This window comes from Drosophila ananassae, chromosome 2L (genome assembly GCF_017639315.1).
Source record: "Drosophila ananassae strain 14024-0371.13 chromosome 2L, ASM1763931v2, whole genome shotgun sequence".
In the NCBI taxonomy this organism is placed as follows: domain Eukaryota; kingdom Metazoa; phylum Arthropoda; class Insecta; order Diptera; family Drosophilidae; genus Drosophila; species Drosophila ananassae.
Window position 1 is genome coordinate 15,527,847 of NC_057927.1, and position 20,457 is coordinate 15,548,303.

Sequence of the window (20,457 nt, forward strand, 5' to 3'; positions counted from 1 at the left end):
GATTCTTGATCGGAATACCTTAAAAGATTTGTACATGGATTCTCCATCAATCTGCATCAAAACCTGAAAACAAAATATTTTTGAGATTTTTTTCAAAATTTCCTGGGGGTCCCCTTCAAAAATTAAGAAATGCATGGGTTGGACATTATGGCCCACTGCGATGGCCATATCTTTGCCAATATTCATCCGATTCTTAAGCGGAATACCTTAAACGATTTGTACATGGATTCTCCATCAATCTGCACCAAAACCTGAAAACAAAATATTTTTGAGATTTTTTTTGAAATTTCCGGGGGGTCCCCTTCAAAAGTTTATAAATGCACGGGTAGGACATTATGGCCCACTGCGATGGTCATATCTTTGCCAATATTCATCCGATTCTTAAGCGGATAACCTTCTCCATTCTCCATCAATCTGCATCAAAACATGAAAACAAAATATTTTTGCGATTTTTTTTTAAATTTCCTGGGGGTCCCCTTCAAAAGTTTAGAAATGCATGGGTAGGACATTATGGCCCCCATGCGATGGCCATATCTTTGCCAAAACACATCTGGTTCTTGTGCGGAATACCTTAGTCAATTTGTAGTTGAATTCTCCATCAATTGGCATTTAAAAGTTAAAAAAATAAAAATTGTTATGTTCAAATTTTTAATGTAATCGAAATTTATTTGATTTTATCGATATTTTTGTTTTGTCGTGTTCCAAGTAAGCGTTGCCAGAAAATACCAATCTAGCAACATTTTCCCCCATCCCTGGTAATCTTTGCAATATCTGGAAATATATTTTTATTTATGTTTCGATACTACATGATTTTTCCTCTTTTGTATAAAATTTTATTTATAAATCATGAATTTCCAGCCTTAAGGGAGGAGGATGATGAATAACCAAAAACTAGGGGAGGCGGCACTTAAAAATACCAGAAATATTTGGACCACACGGAATGGAATGAACGAGGGATGGGGGATTGTTCAAAAAATCGGGCAGAAACACGTCAGTTCTAGTTTATATATATTTATAAGCCCAAAGTTCTGTGTCAAAAGCGGCCGCGGTTCAACAATACAGTGGCCGGAATGCCCAGAGAGTCTCTCACTTTGCATATCACGTAGAAACGGGAACGAGTAGCTGCCTAAGTCAAAGGAAGTGAAAAATCGCAAAGGCCGAACTGCCGAAATCTTACCAAAAACGGACGCAATTTTCGTAAAGCCTTAACATCACAGTTTATTGAAGAGGGGGGCTGGGTGAAAGCGCAAAGATTAGCAGCTGCCACGCCAAGCAGATTCGCCGAGTGTCGTGCGTGTCGATTACGCCCACACAGGTTCGGGCTCACCTAACTGACCAAGTACACGTAGTCTAAGCAACGCCATGGCCTTGCCGTTGAGCGATCTCCTTATGTTTGGCAGCGGGGAGAAAAAGCTAGCCGCCTGCGTGGTGCTCCTGCTTTTGGAGCTCTTCCTAGAAGGTGCATATCTCAATGGCCTTATCTATGAGGGTTGATACTTACACGTCATTGTTTTTCTCACAGGCGCCGAGTCGGTGGCCAGTCCCGCGGACATCGAGAACCACCTGGAACTCGGCAAGGATTTTCTGGCTCGTGGGCAGCTTTCGGATGCCCTAACACATTATCATGCAGCAGTTGGTAAATAAAAAAAACACTTAAAAGCTCTATTTATACCCTGGCAGATGAAATTTAAATATTATTAGAGGAAGTTAAATATGCCTAAGTAAATATTTACATCTGCAAGGCTCATTTTTGTTAATGTGATTAAATTTAACACTTCTCTTCTCTTTAGAGGGTGATCCGAATAACTACCTGACCCTCTTCAAGCGTGGAACTGTTTACCTGGCGCTGGGTAAGACACGCTTTGCCGTACAGGACTTCAGCCGGGTGCTGGAACTCAAGCCGGACTTTACGGCTGCGAGAACTCAGCGCGGTGTGGTGCATATGAAGAGTGGTGAATACGAATTGGCCATTCAAGACTTCGAGGAAGTACTCAACGAGGAGCCGAATAACGGGCTAGTTTTGGAGCACTACTCCCGCTTGTCCCCGGCTCAGGAGCAGTGGCAACTAGTACAGCAGTTGGTTAGCCATCAGGACCACCAGAATGCCATCGCTATGATTACACAGCTATTGGAGATTTCGCCATGGGCCGTGCCATTCCGACAGGCTCGATCGGATGCCTACATTGCCATAAATGATCCACTTTCCGCCATTTCTGATTTGCGGCAGGTGAACCGTCTGACCCAAGACAGCACAGAAGGACATTACAATATTGCCCAGCTTCTATACACGATAGGCCATGCCACGAACGCCTTGAAGGAGATCCGCGAGTGCCTTAAGTTCGATCCAGAGCATAAGTTATGCTTCCCCTTTTACAAAAAGTTGCGAAAGGTGGAGAAGCAGTTGGTTGCCGCGGAGCAAGCCCGCGAGGAGAAGCAATTTGCTGACTGTATCGCTGCTGGAGAGGCAGTACTTCGGCACGAGCCGGAGGAGACTATGATCCGATATGAAGGTCACAAGGCACTCTGCAGCTGCTATACGGCGGATGAGCAGTTCGGCAAGGCATTACAGCATTGCAAGGAGGCGCTTGACATCATGAAAGACGCACAAGTTTACTGTGATCGCGCCGACGCACTGCTTGGCACCGAGATGTACGACGATGCCATTCACTCTTTCCAGGCAGCACTTGACTTGGAGGAAAACAATTCCCGTGCCAAGGAGGGCATCCAACGAGCCAAGAAGCTACAGAAGCAGTCGGAGCGCCGAGATTACTACAAAATTCTGGGTGTGAAGCGCAGCGCCAGCAAGCAGGAAATTGTGAAGGCGTATCGCAAGGCTGCGCAGAAGTGGCATCCGGATAACTTCCGGGATGAGGAGAAAAAGGTGGCCGAGAAGAAATTCATCGATATTGCTGCGGCTAAAGAAGTACTAACTGATCCGGAGAAACGACGACAGTTCGACAACGGTGAGGATCCATTAGACCCCGAGGGCAACCAGCGCGGAGGCTTCCACGGAGAACATCCGTTCGCACACTTCCAGCACGGGTCTCCCTTCCAGTTCAAGTTCCACTTTAATTAGTCAGCCAGGTTACTTCGTCGCCAGCAGCGATTTGCTTTGTGATGTTCTAGCAGCGATCACCGATCCCCTACTCCCCAAAAACGAAAAAGATTTTACACAGTTTGTTTTGTTTATTGAATGGCGTGTAAATAGTAGCATAAAGCATAGAATCCTGCTCCGTTGTCGGAGAGAGAAAGCGCACCCACATAATGAAATCGCAACAGCACACACTGAGCACTTACATTTAATTAGTTTATTTAATACAATACAATAATTATAATGTAGTACATTTTTCTAATTATGTATAAAAAGAAAATTATGCAAAACAAGCAATTAAAGACTTGGCAAAGTGAACTGAATTTGACAATTTCCAACAACTTTTTTTTATTACCAAACTTACGTTACTAGACTTGACCCACAAGGGGTCTTAGTTTTAAAAAGGTCCTTTAACCAGCGTTATGAGAGATTATAAACCAACTTCCACATTTTTAAGGCATGTAGGGTAGTAATTTTCATCTTTAACTATCACCAGGCGTCATAATAACGTAAAAACACGTGGCGAGCATCACTCCCAGAATAAGAAAGAAGTAGAACTTGAGGTTATACTGCCGGTTCACAGAGTTGACCAGCTCCTTGAACTGTGACATCGGCGAACCGTGCTCCTCTCGACGCACCAGTGGTCTTCTAACTTGGGGTCTGGCCTGGGGCGGTGATAGGCGAGTGCTTCTGATAGGAGCTTCCTCTACTTCAGACTCGCTTTCTGAGTGTGCGTTGTCGGGTTGATCGTAGAACTGATTAAGTTGAGGGTAAAGAGTGTTCACTGTGGTGGTGGGCTGCAAGATACGACCCCTAGCCGAGCTGAATTCGGTAATAGGACGACGCTGGCGAGAAATGGGTTCAGCTGTATCTGGTCCTGGGCCTCCGAATGGCTTTGCCGAGCCGCTGAATGTGTTCCTTGGGTGGATAGGCGACGGCGCCTGATTGTATCCGGATTCCTCCAAGTAGCTAGTGGAGTTAAGCTGGCTCTGAGTTAGTACTGGACGAGAGAAGCCCAGGTCAGAGCGTCTATAGGTAGATGGCTCTATTCGAGGCTCATATGTGGGCAATGTGTGTAGTGGCGAGGTTTGGATCGTTGGTCTTTCATATGTGTAACTACGGGGCAGATCCTCTTCAGCCTCCAGAACCTGATTCGGCTGATTCACTTCCCGAGTATAGGACGTGGTCAACACTCCGGATTTTGTCAAGGAAACTGAACGCCTGAGCCGATTTTGCTCGGAAGGTGTTTGCGTGGAATGGGAGTAGCGCACACTCGGAGAGTCTACCATAAAATAGTCGTCATCCTCCGATTGAGAGCCCACATCCGACACAGTGGTTGTGGTTTGCACAGATCTTCCAGAAATCGATGTGTTATCCAATCCATAGGCTATGGTCCGGCGACTTGCAGCGCTGATTTTCTCGCCGCCAGCACGACTTGGACTTTTACCTGCAGTGCGACGAACTGGCTCCGACGTGGGCTGTGCCACATGGCTTCCATGAACAGTTTCTCGCCTGGGGGTCGCCTTCTTGGTCTTGCTTTTGTTTAGGGGCGTCCCTGTGATCGCCGCTCGCAGCCGGCGGATGATGACGTTTCGGGTGCTGTCTGTCACAGGAACTCCTGGCAGGCCGAGCTCCAGGCATTTGGCCAGCAGTTGCTTGTTGTTCAGCGTGTCCAGATAGGCGAGATCCGACATCGTTTCCAGTTCTGATGAAACAAAAAACAAAAATAGCAATGTCGTCACAGCTTGTTATTGCTCTGCGATGGTGTGACCAGCTTGTAATAAAAGGTATATTTGGAGAGCGGGAACTTATCACTATTTTATTATTACTATTTAGTTTTTCTTATTTTGGGATAGATTATGGTTTTTAATATTTTCAAAAACGTTTTCCTTGGTGAAAATTTTTGAAATTCTGGAAAATGCTTTTACTTATCCAGCAATCGGCAATATCCAACATACAACATGGAATAACAGATTTCATTTCTGTTAACTATCGAATAGCGAAACCTTAACATGGCCATCCCTAATGTAAAATTTGTCAACAATGAGAATTTTAGAGCTTTTCTTGGTTTCTTAGTTGAAATGGCAAAGAATGGCTTCATCTGAGGTTCCCACAAACATTTCCGATCTATTATGTCGCGTCTGTTTGAAGACACACGATGTCTCTATCCGCCTGAACTACAAAATCGAGTTAAACCAGATGACCCTGAGGATCTGGCAGCTTCTGGAATCCATATGCAAAGCCCAGGTGCCAGAGATTCAAATAATTTAGTTTTAATGACCCAAAAGTTTAATGATAGCAATAAATAATGATATTAATTTGAAACAGTGCCCCTGGATGGAACCAACTCTTCCGAACCAGCTGTGTCAGAACTGCACGCAGCGCCTCGTTAATGCCTACGAATTCATACAGGAGGTGGAGAGTGCTCAGCGAAGGTTGCAAAAGAGAGGAAAATCAAATCAGGATAAGTCAACGGACGTAAGTCCAGAGGACACCGGCGTGGATGTGGTGCAGATTGTCGAGCAGGGAAAGGTCATCGATCCTGACGACATTGTGACTGAAGCCACAATCAAAGACCACCATGAGGCTTCGCATTTAGAGGAAATAGGAGAGGGTTTAGAAACTACCAAATCGAGATTACTTGTCGAGAATGTGTCAGTCACGTTCGAAGATAATAATGTGGCTTCGGAGGAAGAGGAGGATTTAGAAATGGGAGAGAATTTAGAGACTTCCACATCGGAAACCGAGGATGATGCACATTTTTTTTCGGACGGTGAGGTAATAGACACCGGAGTGTTCTATGGAGAAGTTAAAAACCTGCAAAGCCAGTCTAAAGAGCATGTGGATAATCAATATTTGAACATAACACGTCCTTCGATGTTAGGCAGCCGTCTGGCCCAATCACAGAACTTCAACTATAAATGCGGCATGTGCCCTCGGACTTTCGCCAAAAAAGAATCTCTGGCCAGGCACCTTGCTCTGGCTCACACTCAGGCGGCTGACACTGCCGCCCAGAAGCTGGCTAGCGAAGAATCAAACGAACTAACTTGCACACATTGTCCACGTTCGTTCAAAAGGCATTATACTCTGCGGCGTCATATGGAGGCATTTCACCCGGACGCCTCCGATATGCCAAGAAGTCCAGTCAAGAGGCGCGTTACCAAGCGCCGTGACTGCCCCTACTGCGGTGTCAGCTTTCCTGCATCGAGCATTGCAGTCCATATACGCCGACATACTGGCGATAATCCATACAAATGCACTGAATGCGAGAAGGCGTTTCCGCGCAGCCAGGATCTGAACCTACACATGCGCCAGCATACGGGCGAAAGGCCCAGTGAGTGTAGGATCTGCTTCAAAAAGTTCATATCTCCGAACAAGCTTTCGCGGCACATGCGATTGCACACTGGGCAGAGGCCATATGTCTGTTCCATATGCCAGAAGGCATTTGTTCAGTCGAACGATCTCAAAATCCACATTCGACGCCACACGGGCGAGCGTCCGTACCAATGCGGGGTATGCGGCGATAGCTTCATATGTGGAGCATTTTTGAATATTCACCGTAACCACAAGGGCCACAAGAGCCACCAGGAAACTGCAGGTTCAGATTCCGATCGCCACGGGAAGACTAGTGTGTCTAAACGCGGAGCAGAGGATCTCGTACGCATGCGCAGTCAGCGTGCAGAGGAGCATCTTCTAACGAGTTCTACTTCACTGACGGAGAGACCAGAATTTTTCTATAAGTGTGCTGTCTGCAAAGCAAGTTTCAAAAACGGAGCCTTGCTGACTAAACATCGAAACAACATGAAGCACTATGAGTTGGGCAGGGAGGAGAATGGGGATCCTCTTCCCAAAAAGCTTTAAGATTCAGAAAATTGAGACTAAGCTACCATTTTAAGCGTGATTAAAATAGTTTACTAAAAGCATTTAAAACAGAAGAAAAATAGAAAAATGTACAATTTAACAAGTATCTATAATCAAAGTCTAGTGGCGTTTGCGTGAATGAGACGCGGAAGAAGAGGAGTGCGATTTGGAGTTCGAATGGGAGTGGTGGCTGCTGCGCGACTTGGAGCGGGATCTCGTCCGGTAACTTCGCCGTCTGCTGCTGCTGTTGCTGCCGTGGTCGTGACTCCGGCTGCTACTGTGCCTCGAAGACCGGTGCTGGCTACTGCTTCCTCTATCGTCTTCAGCAGATCGGCTCGACTCTCGATACCGTCTGTCGCTCTTTCGGTGGCTGCTGCTGCTGCTTCCACCGCTGTAGTGGTGGTTCTGGCGTCGATCTCGGTCCCTGTCTCGTTCCTGCTCCTTTTTCCTGTCCCGGTCACGCCGATCATACTTGCTTCGGCTACTGCTGCCCCGATCTGAGCGTCCGTGCTTACTACTGCGCTTGCTTCGACTGCTGGAGGTCTTTGAATCGCTTGAACTGCTATCGCTGCCGCTCGAGCTGCTGTCACTACTGCTACTTGAGGATGACGAGCTGGACGAACGGCGGCGGCTGCTCTTGACCTTGCTCGACGACGACTTGTTGGCATTATGCAGCGCCTTGTCCGCCGCACTAAGCATGGTTGTTACCGAATCTGGCATCTGCAACAAGTTGGTCGCCGGATTGGGAACTGGCTTCAGCTTCTGCGGCACAGCGCCAGAGACGACGCGGCTTAGCGGGGACACTGCAGCGGCAGCTACCACCTGATGGACGTAGCTATGGGACTGGTTTTTGCCATCCTTGTTGTCGCTGAAGCGCGTGGTGCGCTCCTTGCGGCTGAGTCGTTTTCCCGCTGCGGAAACAGAAGAATTAGTTCATTTTTAGAAAGGATTTTGAGTCCAACAAACCATTAAACTGCTGCAGCTTGTCATGGGCGGAATAGCCAGTTTGGTCTTCAGAGAATTCCTCACTGGCCACCGGGCTGCGCCGTTCGCTAGCAGATTCAGCTAGCTCCCGCCTGCGATGCCTTTGGAGCGTCTTTTCGTCGCGCTCCTTCTGCTTGGCCATTCGATTCTCAATGTCGTCTATAACCCTCTCGAAGGATCTTTTGCTGCGCCGTATGCGAGCCTAAAAATTCAGATAATGTTAATCTGAAAGATAAAGATTCTCAAGAAACAAACCTTCAAGTCTTCCGCGCTCAAGTGTACACTCTTATCAGCATCCTTGACTGCGTCCGCTTGACGATCTCCGTCGGCAGGGTCCTCGTCCTCTTCGCTTTCGCTGGAAGAATCGCTGGCATAGGCCGCTAGCCCTATAATTCAAATCAGTCAAGTGCTAATTGTTGCTACCAAGCTTTGATGCAGATGGGGGCGCTGATTTTTTTTTTTTAAGTCTTTCTTAATATTTCAGTTTTTTTTTTTTGGAGAAATGTATACATTAACTTGAGGTGGATAGGGGAAGAAGAAAGATTGGGGAGCAGCAGAGCACACTGCGAGATCAAGGGAGATTAACTCAAGAATACAGCGAGAAAGTTATGGGCTCGAAAGGGACCTAGACTGTTACCAATGTTTCTTTTCGTTCATGAGACCATTATTGGGGTATTTGGGGGGGTAATAAAGGATAAGCTTATTTCAGACTACCTCTAAACAAAAACAGTGCAAAAGAATCTTACGCACTAAATTGGAATTTCGTTACTTACCCAGGTTGCCGGTAATGGAAGACAAGGCGCTTTTGCGAATCACTTGGGCTGATGACGCTTTTGATTTACATATACATACATATATATAGGTATATATTATATATTACGATTATAAAATTCAGCAAGTGATTTTTTTTTTCATTGATTTGTGTGGTGTTTGATTCATTCATTTCAATATTTAAAGGATTTTTCAAAAGAATTAGCAGAGATTTAGAATTAAAAAATAGAATGTGGAACACGCAGCGATCAGATCACATCGCCCCGACGACCTAACGTAGCCAGGGCCATTCCAGCCAGGATCTCAAGAAAGCGAAAGGCAATCCGCGACATCTTACGTTCTATTATGTATATTACTTACACAAACACACACACGCGAGTTCGCTGCAAGAGATCGGTTTTGGGGGTAAACTTAAGTGTAATATATAATGTACCTTTAGCGCGGTGCGCTTTCAGAGTCTCGCCAGCAATGGCAGCTATTTCTTCGTTCGTCGTTTCCAGTAGGATTTCGGTTAGTGTGCGACGCACAGCAAGCATCTACAGATGGGTATTCAGGATTGATTGCAGCGCTATATATTTATGGTCGGATGTGATGCCGGTAACCAGGGAATGAACTCTAGTGCAGAGTGAACGAACTGCAGCAACTAAAGTCTGAACCGCAGTTCCTTCGGCTCTGAAGGTCACTCGACTTCATCGCATGGCTGAGCACACTACCGGATTAAAAGGAATGCCTACCAGATCTGCCAGTCTTTCTTCGTAGTTTTTACCATTCACAGGTGCCTCCCTGGCCTCAGCAGGACCCAATCCAGTCTCCTGTTGTTCCGGCTCGCTATTATCCGCCTCCTCATCATCATCGCTGCTCCCGCTATTTCTGGCCTTACTCATAATCTCATTACCTATTTGCTCCTCCCTCGAGTTTCCAAGTGTGTCCCCTGGCATTCCGACGGAATCTTCGCTGTCGCTAGCCTGAATTTCAAGGGCACGTTTAATGGAGGCAGTGGTTTTGGGTATGAATTTGTGAGTCTAGGTTTCAGTTCGGTTCGGAGTTTTATGCGGCCAATTAGTGTAAAATGAATGCCCCACTTTTCGGCACTTTTCCGTCCGTATTGAGAGTCAGAATTAGCCTCGTTATCAGACCTTACTTACCACATTTGCGATGTTCAAAAGATTAACAGGTGTAGTTAGTGTTTTGCTTGATACTTGCGTAACATCGATGCCATCGACATCTTCTGTCGCGGACGTGGCCGTGGAGAGCTGCTGGCGCTCCAGCTGCCGCTGTTTTTCGCGCTCCATTTTCTCCAGGCCCTCCCTGCAATATTTAACATTTTTAACAAACGAATATTACATTAAAAGAAAGTGTTTTCCATGCTACAAGAGGCATCATTGATTTTCCTCTTAAGTCATCCATTAAAAGAAACTAAAATAGACTTTCTTGTCTTTCCCTGACCTTATCCAAGCTGGCAACATTTTCCGTTTGTTGGCATCAATCTCATTGCTGACGCTGCCGCTGGCATCACAATCTTGCTGGTGGTTCTGTGGCTGTTGTTGCTGCTGGTGCTGCGGCGGCTGTAGTTGCATCTTCATCTGCAGCTGTTGCTGCGGCTCATTGGGATTGCTGACGTTCAGTTTCAGCAACGAGGGGATGTGCGCCGTAGGATTTGCGAGTTTTCCGGGCTGCCAGTTGTTCCACGGCTGCTTTCCATGCGTGGCAGCTGAGAAAGAGGAGGGTATTAGGAAATGCAATGCAGGAAACCTCTTTCCCCATGTCTTACCAACGCCGGAGGGGCCTAAATTGGTGGGGAGGACAGCTGGGTCTGATGCAGACGCTTCACTGGCTGCCAGCCATTGGGATTGCGTAACCACGGGTGCCGGAGGGGGTGGCGTTTCTGCACCGTTACCCCGTTCGGGCTCTTCGTCCATGTCCATGTCCGCCTCACCGTGCTCCTCCAAGTGCGGATGGGGTGCCTGAACAATGATGGGTAACGGCAACGCTATTGCCGGATGGTGGAACTCTGGAACATTGCCGATAATAGGCGGCGGTGGAGCTACGGGTGGCATCACGGCACCAGCGTCCCGCATGTGAATCCATTGCTGCGCGAGCTGCGCCCAGTCTATACCAGCGCCCCCCTGCATGGCTAGCGGGAGGTTGGGGGCCACCAGTGGGTTCAGTTGCCCGCCAGTTGGTAACGCGAAGTGTGGGGGTGGCGGCGGAGGCTGCGTCAGGAACTGATTTTGGCCGAGGCCGTGACCAAGTCCGTGGGCATGAGCATGCTTGTTGTAGCCTAAATCGGCATTCGCGTTCCCGCCGGGATACATTTCTTATCGCAGATTAAAAACAACTTGAACTATGTATTTTCCTAGGCTCCTTGGTTTATTATTTTTTACACAAATCCTCTTCCTTACGCCATTTTCTCATCCAATAGTGTGACCAGTCTTTATTCCCGAAATCACACCAAGCGCCGGTAGCACATACATTTTTTTAGAAGAATTTTTAAATATTTTTGTGTTTAAAAAAATCTCGATTTTTAAAACATTTTTTTAAGTAAGAAAAAAATCTATATATTTTTCCTAATAAAAAATATAAAACCTATTTTTAATGTACCCTACTGTAGTTATAGCCACACTATAGCTTCCCCAAGGAGATTGAAAATTTTCCCGTTGTGAATTAGTTATGAATTAAAATTTTAAATGTTTAAAGATTCATTATTGGTATTTAATAAATAAAACCTAAATTATTCTTATAAAATTTGTAAAATTTATTTATTTAGAAGTTTAGTTGCCAAATCGTTCCTAAGACTTAAAACCAATATACGATTTAAAAGATTACCAAAAAGAAATCTTAAATTATTATTTTTTTTAATTATTAAAAGTGGCCCTCGAAAAACAGTTTAAAAAAGTCCAAAAACACAAATTAAATTTTTAACAAGTAGCCTATACATATTTATTTCATATATCATATAGGAAAACTGCCGAACGAGCTAAATTAGAGTCCGGCGCCAGCGAGAAGTTTAATATAAATCTCTCAAAGTGCTGGCGCGGCGAGTTCCAATTATACGTCCAAAGCTTTAACATAGGAAATGCAACAACAGCAGTTAAAATATAGAGCTCTTATTGTACACACTAGTGAGACAGTTAATGCAAGCTTATAATACAATCATCAGTGGGTAAAACTTAATTGTATCTTTAGTCAAACACGTGAGTCCGTCAACGATTTTGTACCGGCTGTTAAATGCGTAATGTACATGTATGCACACAAAAGTTCATTTCGGCTGTTGCATGGCTGTTGCATCCGATAGTCAGATAAAGCCCTGTGCGTTGCCAACTTAAAGTAAAGTCATCTAAATACTAAACAAGGTTTGAATGCAGTTACAGATTCTGCTTCAACATCAACTCTCCTCCAGCGGCAGCGCCTCACAATTTATTGGCAGTGAGAGTGAGCGGCGGAGCAGCGGCTCCAGTGATGGATTTGTGGTCGGCCCGTTCCTGATCCGAAAGCCATGCCATCTGTGGAGGAAAATAGTGATTAGAAATGTAACTAGACGGCTCGTTAGAGAACCAACCTTCTGTTTATGTTGCTGGGCAGCGGAGTAGCACCTGTCCAGCACCATCTTTTCTGTGAGGAGACCCTCTTCGGAGGCGTAGACGGCTGCCTGCCAAGACACACCAAGCTTGGAGATTTCACGACCGGACATACCCTCGCACAGGGCAGCCATCTTCGAGCACGTCTTACCGTAGTCAAAGGTGTCGAGTTTAAAGCGCCTGGTAAAAAAATAGAAAATTCGGAAGTCAATTTTATGTTTTTAGTAAAACTAACTATGTGGTTACTTACTTGGCTCCCGAAGCTGCAGGCTGCAGAACGTACTTATCGAAGTACAAGCGCAACAGACGTTCACGCTCCTCCAGGCCCGGAAGTGTGAACTCCACCATCTCGTCAAGACGATCGTTGATTGCGTAGTCAAACTGTTCCGGTGTGTTGGAGGCCAGTACTAACATAAATTTGGGATTCTGCTCAGAGGTACGGTACAAAAAGGCGTTTAGGGCGGCACGCAAGTCCTCGGAGATCTTTTCCGAAGAACGCTTACGCAGAAAAGCGTCTGCTTCATCCACGAAGAGCAACAGGCCACGCCGCGATGTATTCGACCAGTCGAACACCTTGTGGATAGCGGTTACGCCCTCCTTTCCCATGGGTGCTACATCGCCACCGGTCATAATCGCAAAGTCCATGCCGGAATGCTCGGCCAACTTCTTGGCGAACATAGTTTTGCCAGTTCCAGGTGGACCGTGCATCAATACGTTCCGGTACAGACCGCGGTTGATTCTCGTATTTTTCGTGGCGATAGCGATGTCACGCAACCGCTCTTCCAGCTTTGGGTTTAGCACCACACCCTGCAAGGCGTCGGCGGGCTTGGCCCGAAGCCTTTTGAAGTAGTTCAGTGGGTGCTTCAGAGCGTCCAGGAAGGCAAAGCGGGATGTCTCCCCCACTAGTGTGGGCTTGCCGATGCGTGCCTCGACGTATCGGGAGACGACGCCCGTGGCGCCCTTTGCGGTGTACACGCCCAGGGCGAGAAGAGACAGGCCTCCAGCAGCTGTTAAAACCTTGTCCCAGTCGGTAAGCATGGCCTCCGCTCCCGCACCAATGACGGAACCAGCCGTTCTGTGGGTAAAGAAATAAAAACATTAATTAATCCATTTATTAGAGGTAGTCTAAAAAACTCACTTGATGCCTTCCAAAACAGTTGTTCGGTGCTCTTGAGCTTTCAACCTAATTTTTTCGAGGTTGATGTCCCGGTTCTCGCGGTCAACGCGAGCCTTGGCCCGCAGCTCATGCTCCAGCAGTTTGAGGCGGTTCTTCTCCTTCATCTCGATTTCGTGTTCGATGGTCTGACGGCGCATCGCCTCCTGGCGCTGCACACTCTCTTCCTGTTTGCGCAGATTGTCCTCTTGTACCCGTTGCTGCTGCTGCAGCTGATCTTCGTACCGCTTGCGAGACAGCTGGTCTTGATATTGAGCCCGTTGTTGCTGCTGTTTGGTCTCTTCGATTAGAGTCTTACGCCGCTCCTCATGGTCGATCCGCTTCTGCTCGACCTTGGCCTGTTCGATGTGCGCCTCGTACTCCTTGACCTTCGTGTTGTACTCCACTTGCCGGGTGGTTTCCTGCATCTTGGACAGCTCCAGAGCCTCGCGCGCATGTTCTGTTCGAGAATATCATAGGTCACCTTACAAATAGACATACACCACATTCCCGGACACACGCACACGCACACGTATCTGCGATAGCATGCGCATGTCGGTTATGCAATTGGCTGATGAAACTTTTAGCTTACTTGACCGCTCTAGTGTCTTGGCCGCATCCGCCGCCCTTTCTAAGGCGGAGGAGTCGAACCGGTAGGCCTCCATGGCCTTCCGCTCCGCTCGGCTCAGCTGCGAGTCCCCAGAACGTTCGCCGGCCGTCTTGCCCTCCGGGTCAGCCCCACCTCCATCGGAGCCCGCCGGTTCCGGCTGCGGCTGCTGACGGTTCCTACCCAAAAGCCACGACATTCTCCACTCTCTTGCTGCTCCTTTAAGCGCTCAATTGGTGTGTGATACTCGCTGGATTCTCTATTAGAGTGCAATTTTGCTAAACAATACACGAAATATTACGAAATTTTGACAGCTTTTGCAGCTCCAACTCAAAGACAACGTGATTTCTATTTAAGTGTGACCGTTTTGCAACCAGGGCTGCCCACGCAAAAAAGGGGAGCCAAGTTTTGATTTATATTAAGTTATTATTTATATTTGCTATCAAGCCAGCAGTTAAATTTGTATTATTTGCGAATTTGGCTACTGATATAACGTATTTTCAATTAACTGTAAATAATTGTCGTATAATTTATGTTAGCTACATTTATATTATGTTCCACAAGATCCACAAGTGGCATCTGGTCATTGGCGCTAAATTCAAAAAACGTGCTTAGAGAGTACCTTCCGCGAAAAGTAAATAATATTATTATTTTTTCTTAGTTTGCATTCAGTATTTATTGGATATTGAGTTTTAAGCTCAAAAAATTGAAAATAACAAATACATTTATAGTTCCTTTGCCTTTTCATTTTTGTACACAGTATTCAGGAAAAGTCTAAAAAAACATGAGTTTGTAATTTTCTCAAGGAAATTTCGAGACTATTTCAAAATTATCTGTAATACCAAAACAATGGCCAATAACACAAATGCAAGGAAGTTGGTACAAGTGTCCGAAGAAGCGGCACCACCTGTGCAGAGTAGGTATCCACTTATAAACATATATAAACCATAGAAATCCTATCTTATAATCCACTACCCTATGCCAACAGTGCCCGTTGTGGTGGGCAATGAACTCTTTGTGCTCACACAGCAGGATATTCGACGGGTGGAGGACATCCGCGTCCTTAGCTACAACCGGGTGTCGAGCAATGGACAGATCTGCCCCATGGGTGTTGCTCCTCCAGTGAACAATGCATTCAGCCACGCTGCCATCCAGACGCCTCTGCTGCCAACCTGCCACGGTGGCACCATAGAGGACCTGATGCCCCCGAAACAGGCAAGGTTTCTCCTGAATAATGAGGATGAGGGGAAGCATCTGCTCGCGTCCCTGCACAATGTTTCATCCCGACCTCCGAAAACAGTGGCCAGCGTGGCCACCCAACTGGGCTGGTGCAAGCCCACGGAGGAGCCGCGTGTCAGCTTCACTCTCAAGTTAAACGCTGCCACCTCCACTGGTGGCCTGATGACCAGTATTGGCTGCCAGAAATGCTCTACGGGTGAGAAGCGCCACACCAGCTGTCAGACCCAGACCTCTCAATCTCGGAGTCCAACTCCAGATTCGACACCCAAGCCTGCTATCGCTCCAAATCCTAGCAAGAAGACGCAACACGCCTGCTGCCAGACACTGGACAACAAGGCCCATAAAGCATGCAACACCTCAACCAGCCACGTTGTTTGGAAGACCTCGTCGACGCCAGGCTCGACTGACGAAGCGGATACCATGTCGGATGAACCTGCTGGTCGGTGCGGCTGCCGGCACTGCAAGTCGATACAAGTAACGCAGCATCCCAGATGCCCCGCGGATGATCCCTGTACATTTCAATCGACCAATACCGATCCCTGTGCCCAATATCAGCAGAGGCTGAGGGACTTATGCAGTCGAGATGAACAGGGACTCCACTCGAGGGGCTCCAATCCTCGCAGCCAAAGTTACTCTCCCGCTCCCGTCACACAAAATAGCCAGCTGAAGCTCTTTCCGTACAAGCAGAATCGTTATTACAGGGAGTTGCAGGACGACCGAAGGCGGCACCTGAAGAAATCGCAGGATGACTGTAGTATGACAGAGTAGAAGCATCAATGACCTTTCTTACCTTTTTCATATATTTCTACCACTGTTGGCTACTTCAATAAAATTACGTATTTGGTAAATAATCTGCTTTTTAAATAGTTGATTATTGGCATTAAAAATTATCTATTTAATAAGGACTTAAGCTACACAACTATTTATACAAGAAGGTCATCTTCAAAACTAATTAGAAGCACTTAGGGTCGAGGCCTTTATGGTTCGGTTCTGTTTAGGGAGTTTCGTCGTTACAGGAGCATTCAGTTTTTGCTTTTTAGGCTTAAGAGTAGTCTTTACGGTTCCCTGAAGCTTCTGCTTTTTTGTCTTAGGAGTAGTCTTTGCTGATCCCTGAAGCTTCTGCTTTTTGGGCTTGGGACTATCCTTCTCCGTTTCCTTTTCCTTCTCATTGTTAAAGTACCTCTTTGGCTGCTGGTGCTCACGCTGTTCTCGTCGCAACTCCTCAGGAGTGGCGATTCGCAGATAGAAGTCTTTAAGTAACAGCTTGAAGTCCTCCAGAAGCGTCTCCCTGTTTACTTGGACCTTGCCATTGTCACATGGAGTGCACGCCTGCACCTCATTCACTTTGAATGGCTTCGGCGCGAACTCAGAAGGTGGGCGCCACATAATTGCCAGTTCCTTGCCGCCATGTGGATTGTAGAAGAAGGCGGCAAAGTCGGAGTACGCTGACTGAAAATGATTTTTAAATAAAATTACAAGCCAATGAAAAAAAAATGATCGTTCTCTTACCCTCAACTGGCTGACAACGGCCGCCAGACGATCCACTCCTGCCAGAGGAATCTGGAAATTGGGCTGGCCAAAGGACACAAATGGAGATCCGAGGTCGTAGCACAGAGTGTTTGGAACCAGATCGGGCTTCAGCTGTATGACCAAGTCGTAACCCTCGTTCGAAGCTCGGAACAGTTGGGCGGGACGCACGAATCTCAGGTCCTTAGACATCAGACTAGTCTGAATCATCTCAAAAGAGTGACGTGCCAGCTTAGTAACGTGACCGAGCACCGGCCGGTTGGGTGCCTGTTCGGAAGTCCAGAGGCGACCGGCATGTTGTTGATCGTAGGAAGTGGCCACGACCAAATGTGGATAGCTCTGGCGATCAGTGCGGAAACTATTCTCCAGATCAGCAATTTGTTGTTCTACAAAATACCAACTGTTGGTTAGTTTTTCAAAAAAAATGGATTATTTAAGAACTCACCCTGCCAGCTGTTGTTGAAGTTGAGCAGGATCAGTTCGCTGGTCCAGTCAGTGTGGGAGAGCAGTTGGAGGAAACGAATAAAGCCAGCCTGGGGCGAGGCAATGGGCTGGGGGGCATGGCGTTGCTGGAAGAGATGCGCCACCAGCAACTCAGTGGCCATAGCTGGCCACAAGCCCTCATCCAGAAGCTGAGTGGCTATCCAGCGCTTTGCCAGGAGAACCGTAGGACCGAAGGCAGAGTGCGTTTGATGGAGCGAGTGCAGGGCACCGCTCACCTTGGGAAGGATGTGATGCTCCCGTTCCAAGGCTCGACTTTCGGGGTTATCCACGTACGTCGTCACACCCCGGTCTGTGACCGCTTGCTTGACCAGCGCCAACTCCTTGCTGTGGGCCAACTGGATCATGAAGCAGAAGCCCTGTTTCAGGACCAACAGACCCTCGGATGTGATTGACCATTTCAGGCGGAACTGTGCCTCCAACTTTTCTCCAATTTCAATCAGGAAAGCAGTTTTGAGAGCCCGCAGGGCCGTCAACTCACTGGGCCACTTGCCGCTCTGGCCCAGCTGTATGACCACCTGTTGCACCTGAGTGGCGAGGATGTGGTCGCCTTTAAGCCGCGCCTGCGGCAACACCGGCTGCGGCTCACAGTACCGAAAGACTGGCGAGGTACCCGAAATGGATACAATTTCCAGAGGCAGTTCGTCAAGGCCGTGAAGTTGCCGTGCCAACTCGTCATAGCACCGAATAACATGCGGGCTAAGTGCCTCCGAGTCAGTTTCCTGCTCGATGGGCAGCTTAGTCTTCAAGTGGGCCACCTTGAACCAAGGAGACAATCGGTAGACCTGCTCCAACTCGCTGGCGATATATTGCACGTCCTTGCTGTCCACCTGTAGGTGATGTTCCAGCAAGTGCAGGACTATTTGTCGGACTATCAATCGTTTCTTGAAAGGGGCATCCTGGGCGGTTCCCCAAACGACAGCTTCGGTTATGCTGCCATCCTGGAAGCGTCGGAGGTTGGACTTGTCGCCCCAAAAGCGCCGAAACTCCGCGGCACCCTCTGGGTCGTCGTTGGCGGCGGGTCCTTTGTTGAGCACCTCGTAGGCGTGATCTGGATGAAGTATGAATCCCAGTTGGATATATTTTCCAATAGCTGGCGCTTCACTCTCCACGGGCCAGGCCACCGTCGCCGTTTCCAAGGGTAGAATTGCCTGAACTCGCTCGGAGAGGCCTTTTTGTAGAAGCCTTAAAATATTTCACTATTTAATATTATTCTAAAACAGTAGCATAGCATCACTTACTCTGTTAGCAGTTGCAACAACTGAGGGTATCCGTAATCGGCGTAATCGTACTTAACTCGGGGCTTGGAGTGCAGCAGCAGCATTTGTTCCACACACGAATAGTTTGTAATTCTACAAAAATAATCAGTTCAGATAGGCAGTTGGTTATTCATGTTTTTGGAACTCACTTCAGGATGTTATCCACTCGACTGTAGAGTGGACACTTTTGCATGAAAATGTACGGGAAGCTGTTTATCTTTGTGTCGTTAAGGAGATCCACCGCCAACTTGGCCTCGGCCCGGACCCTCTGGTAGAGGTGGAGTGGAATGTTGGCGCACAAATTGTACTGATTTGTGACGTCCAGGAAAACGACATCGTAGTGCTTCGCTACCTTTTCCATATCATCAGCTTTCAGACCTGTGGGGGCCAGGCTGATACCACTGGTCCAATCCGTGTTGGCCAGTTGGTTCCACACAGTTCGGGCCACTTGGTAGCTGCTGCTGGACTGATGCAGAACGCGATGCTGGTTCAGGTAGACAATAAACGAGCCCAAGATGTGGGCGCCAAACCCACTGAATCCCACATTTAACTCCCGTTGCCGCAGCCACACTTTAAGGAGCAACAGACCGTCTTGGAAATTGCGCTTGCCCTTGAAGAATTGATCCAAGTGCTTCTGATTCTCGCTCAGGGTCAGGTCAAAGAGCACGTTCGCGTTATAGTGCTGCGTGGAGGGCAATGGCTCTTCCTCGTCCCACTCATCTTTGTAAAAGGCGGGCCTGATGTTATTGTTCCATGGCACAAACCTGCCCGGCTTAAAGCTGTTCAGGGGTGCCGTTATAAAGAGCCGTATCTGGAGGTGCTTCGTCACTTGTTTGGCCGCTGGCGTTAGCTCCAAGACGGGTTTCAAGGGATTGTTTGCGAAATAATTGAAGGAAAATAGGTCCTGGGCGTACTCCGGATACTCTCGCATCCTCTCCGTGACATAGGTCAGGTAGAGTGCCCTCCTTTGATCGTAACGCAGATTAATGTAGTCTTCCTTGTGAATGGATTCTTTGGGCATTTCCAGAGCAACATCCACTACAATTTTGGGGCCCAAAAGAGTTCCGGTGGAGGCGGCTCCGATCAGATATGGATCCCTCGTTGGCTTGGAAAACATGAAGCCTGTTGCCTTCTGCGACAGCCTCAAGGGTACCTCCAAGTTGGATCCCTCCATCAGCCCGTCTTTAAGCTGTGCGGCGAAGGCCGTGAAGGATTCTAGCCAGTGCTCAATAAACTCTGAATACTTGGTCTTCAACTGCAGCTCCTCCAGCATTTCCTTCACCTGCAACTTGAAAAGATTGGAGTGGAACAAGTTGCGGGTGTCGCGGAGCTCCTTCATCTCCTCTAGAGTCGGAGGCTTCACGTTTTTGGCCTCATCTTTGAATTTGTTTTTCTTTGGCTTCAGCTTGGACTGGGAGGCAGATGTGGGTTGCGGGTCCTTCCTAACAGGGGAAGGTTCTTCAAAGCCATCGTCAGTACTCGAAATAGCCTGCTCCAAGTCACTCTGATCCTCGTCCGGAGAGTCATGCTCTACAACAGAGTCAGTAGAGTCCTTTCGAGCCGCTTTTTTTGCGTCGTTCTGAAACGAGTTTATAGTTTAGCTATTGAGTTGCTTTGGCGTTATATTTAACATACCTTAACCGCGTTTCTTTTAACTTTAACCATTCTGTTTAAATATTTAGAAATCCCAAGCAAATTGTAAATTATTTACTGTTCGGAGAGAGAGAGAGCGAGCGAAACTCGCACGTGTTGCAGTTTCTGTGGTATTATTTGGTATTCTCCCGCCGATGAGATACTTTCATACCGGCTAACGGTCTTTTTTAGGACGATGTTTTCAAAAACGTCGTTATAAAGATTTTTAAATCGAATATGTGATAATGATAATT

The 20,457-nt window shown here is 47.4% G+C and overlaps 7 protein-coding genes across 7 annotated transcripts; 3 read left to right on the forward strand and 4 right to left on the reverse strand.

The window, feature by feature from the left end:
• Positions 1-932: 932 nt before the first annotated feature.
• Positions 933-3,414, forward strand: LOC6501256 (dnaJ homolog subfamily C member 3). Its single transcript, XM_001954826.4, has 3 exons — positions 933-1,459; positions 1,523-1,636; positions 1,791-3,414. The coding sequence occupies exons 1-3, from the start codon at positions 1,363-1,365 to the stop codon at positions 3,074-3,076; spliced, it is 1,497 nt and encodes a 498-aa protein (XP_001954862.1). The 5' UTR covers positions 933-1,362; the 3' UTR covers positions 3,077-3,414.
• Positions 3,294-4,873, reverse strand: LOC6499326 (LEM domain-containing protein Bocksbeutel). Its single transcript, XM_001954827.4, has one exon. It carries the CDS (start codon positions 4,783-4,785, stop codon positions 3,574-3,576), a length of 1,212 nt encoding a protein of 403 aa, XP_001954863.1. The 5' UTR covers positions 4,786-4,873; the 3' UTR covers positions 3,294-3,573.
• A 207-nt stretch (positions 4,874-5,080) lies between these two features.
• LOC6501257 (zinc finger protein 26) lies at positions 5,081-6,976 on the forward strand. The gene is made up of 2 exons (XM_001954828.4): positions 5,081-5,338; positions 5,420-6,976. The coding sequence occupies exons 1-2, from the start codon at positions 5,183-5,185 to the stop codon at positions 6,950-6,952; spliced, it is 1,689 nt and encodes a 562-aa protein (XP_001954864.1). The 5' UTR covers positions 5,081-5,182; the 3' UTR covers positions 6,953-6,976.
• A 4-nt stretch (positions 6,977-6,980) lies between these two features.
• On the reverse strand, positions 6,981-11,164 carry LOC6499325 (arginine/serine-rich protein PNISR). Its single transcript, XM_001954829.3, has 9 exons — positions 10,479-11,164; positions 10,154-10,418; positions 9,853-10,015; positions 9,442-9,672; positions 9,141-9,243; positions 8,710-8,766; positions 8,192-8,322; positions 7,919-8,138; positions 6,981-7,863 (listed from the first exon to the last, which is right to left on the reverse strand). The coding sequence occupies exons 1-9, from the start codon at positions 11,020-11,022 to the stop codon at positions 7,073-7,075; spliced, it is 2,505 nt and encodes an 834-aa protein (XP_001954865.1). The 5' UTR covers positions 11,023-11,164; the 3' UTR covers positions 6,981-7,072.
• Positions 11,165-11,617: 453 nt separating this feature from the next.
• On the reverse strand, positions 11,618-14,436 carry LOC6499324 (ATPase family AAA domain-containing protein 3A homolog). Its single transcript, XM_001954830.4, has 5 exons — positions 14,031-14,436; positions 13,424-13,898; positions 12,536-13,360; positions 12,267-12,465; positions 11,618-12,210 (listed from the first exon to the last, which is right to left on the reverse strand). Exons 1-5 carry the CDS (start codon positions 14,242-14,244, stop codon positions 12,118-12,120), a joined length of 1,806 nt encoding a protein of 601 aa, XP_001954866.1. The 5' UTR covers positions 14,245-14,436; the 3' UTR covers positions 11,618-12,117.
• Positions 14,437-14,729: 293 nt separating this feature from the next.
• LOC6501258 lies at positions 14,730-16,135 on the forward strand. The gene is made up of 2 exons (XM_001954831.4): positions 14,730-14,961; positions 15,034-16,135. Exons 1-2 carry the CDS (start codon positions 14,895-14,897, stop codon positions 16,050-16,052), a joined length of 1,086 nt encoding a protein of 361 aa, XP_001954867.1. The 5' UTR covers positions 14,730-14,894; the 3' UTR covers positions 16,053-16,135.
• LOC6499323 (nucleolar protein 6) lies at positions 16,136-20,366 on the reverse strand. The gene is made up of 6 exons (XM_001954832.4): positions 20,207-20,366; positions 18,721-20,150; positions 18,554-18,664; positions 17,257-18,497; positions 16,794-17,197; positions 16,136-16,733 (listed from the first exon to the last, which is right to left on the reverse strand). The coding sequence occupies exons 1-6, from the start codon at positions 20,234-20,236 to the stop codon at positions 16,233-16,235; spliced, it is 3,717 nt and encodes a 1,238-aa protein (XP_001954868.1). The 5' UTR covers positions 20,237-20,366; the 3' UTR covers positions 16,136-16,232.
• Positions 20,367-20,457: the final 91 nt, after the last annotated feature.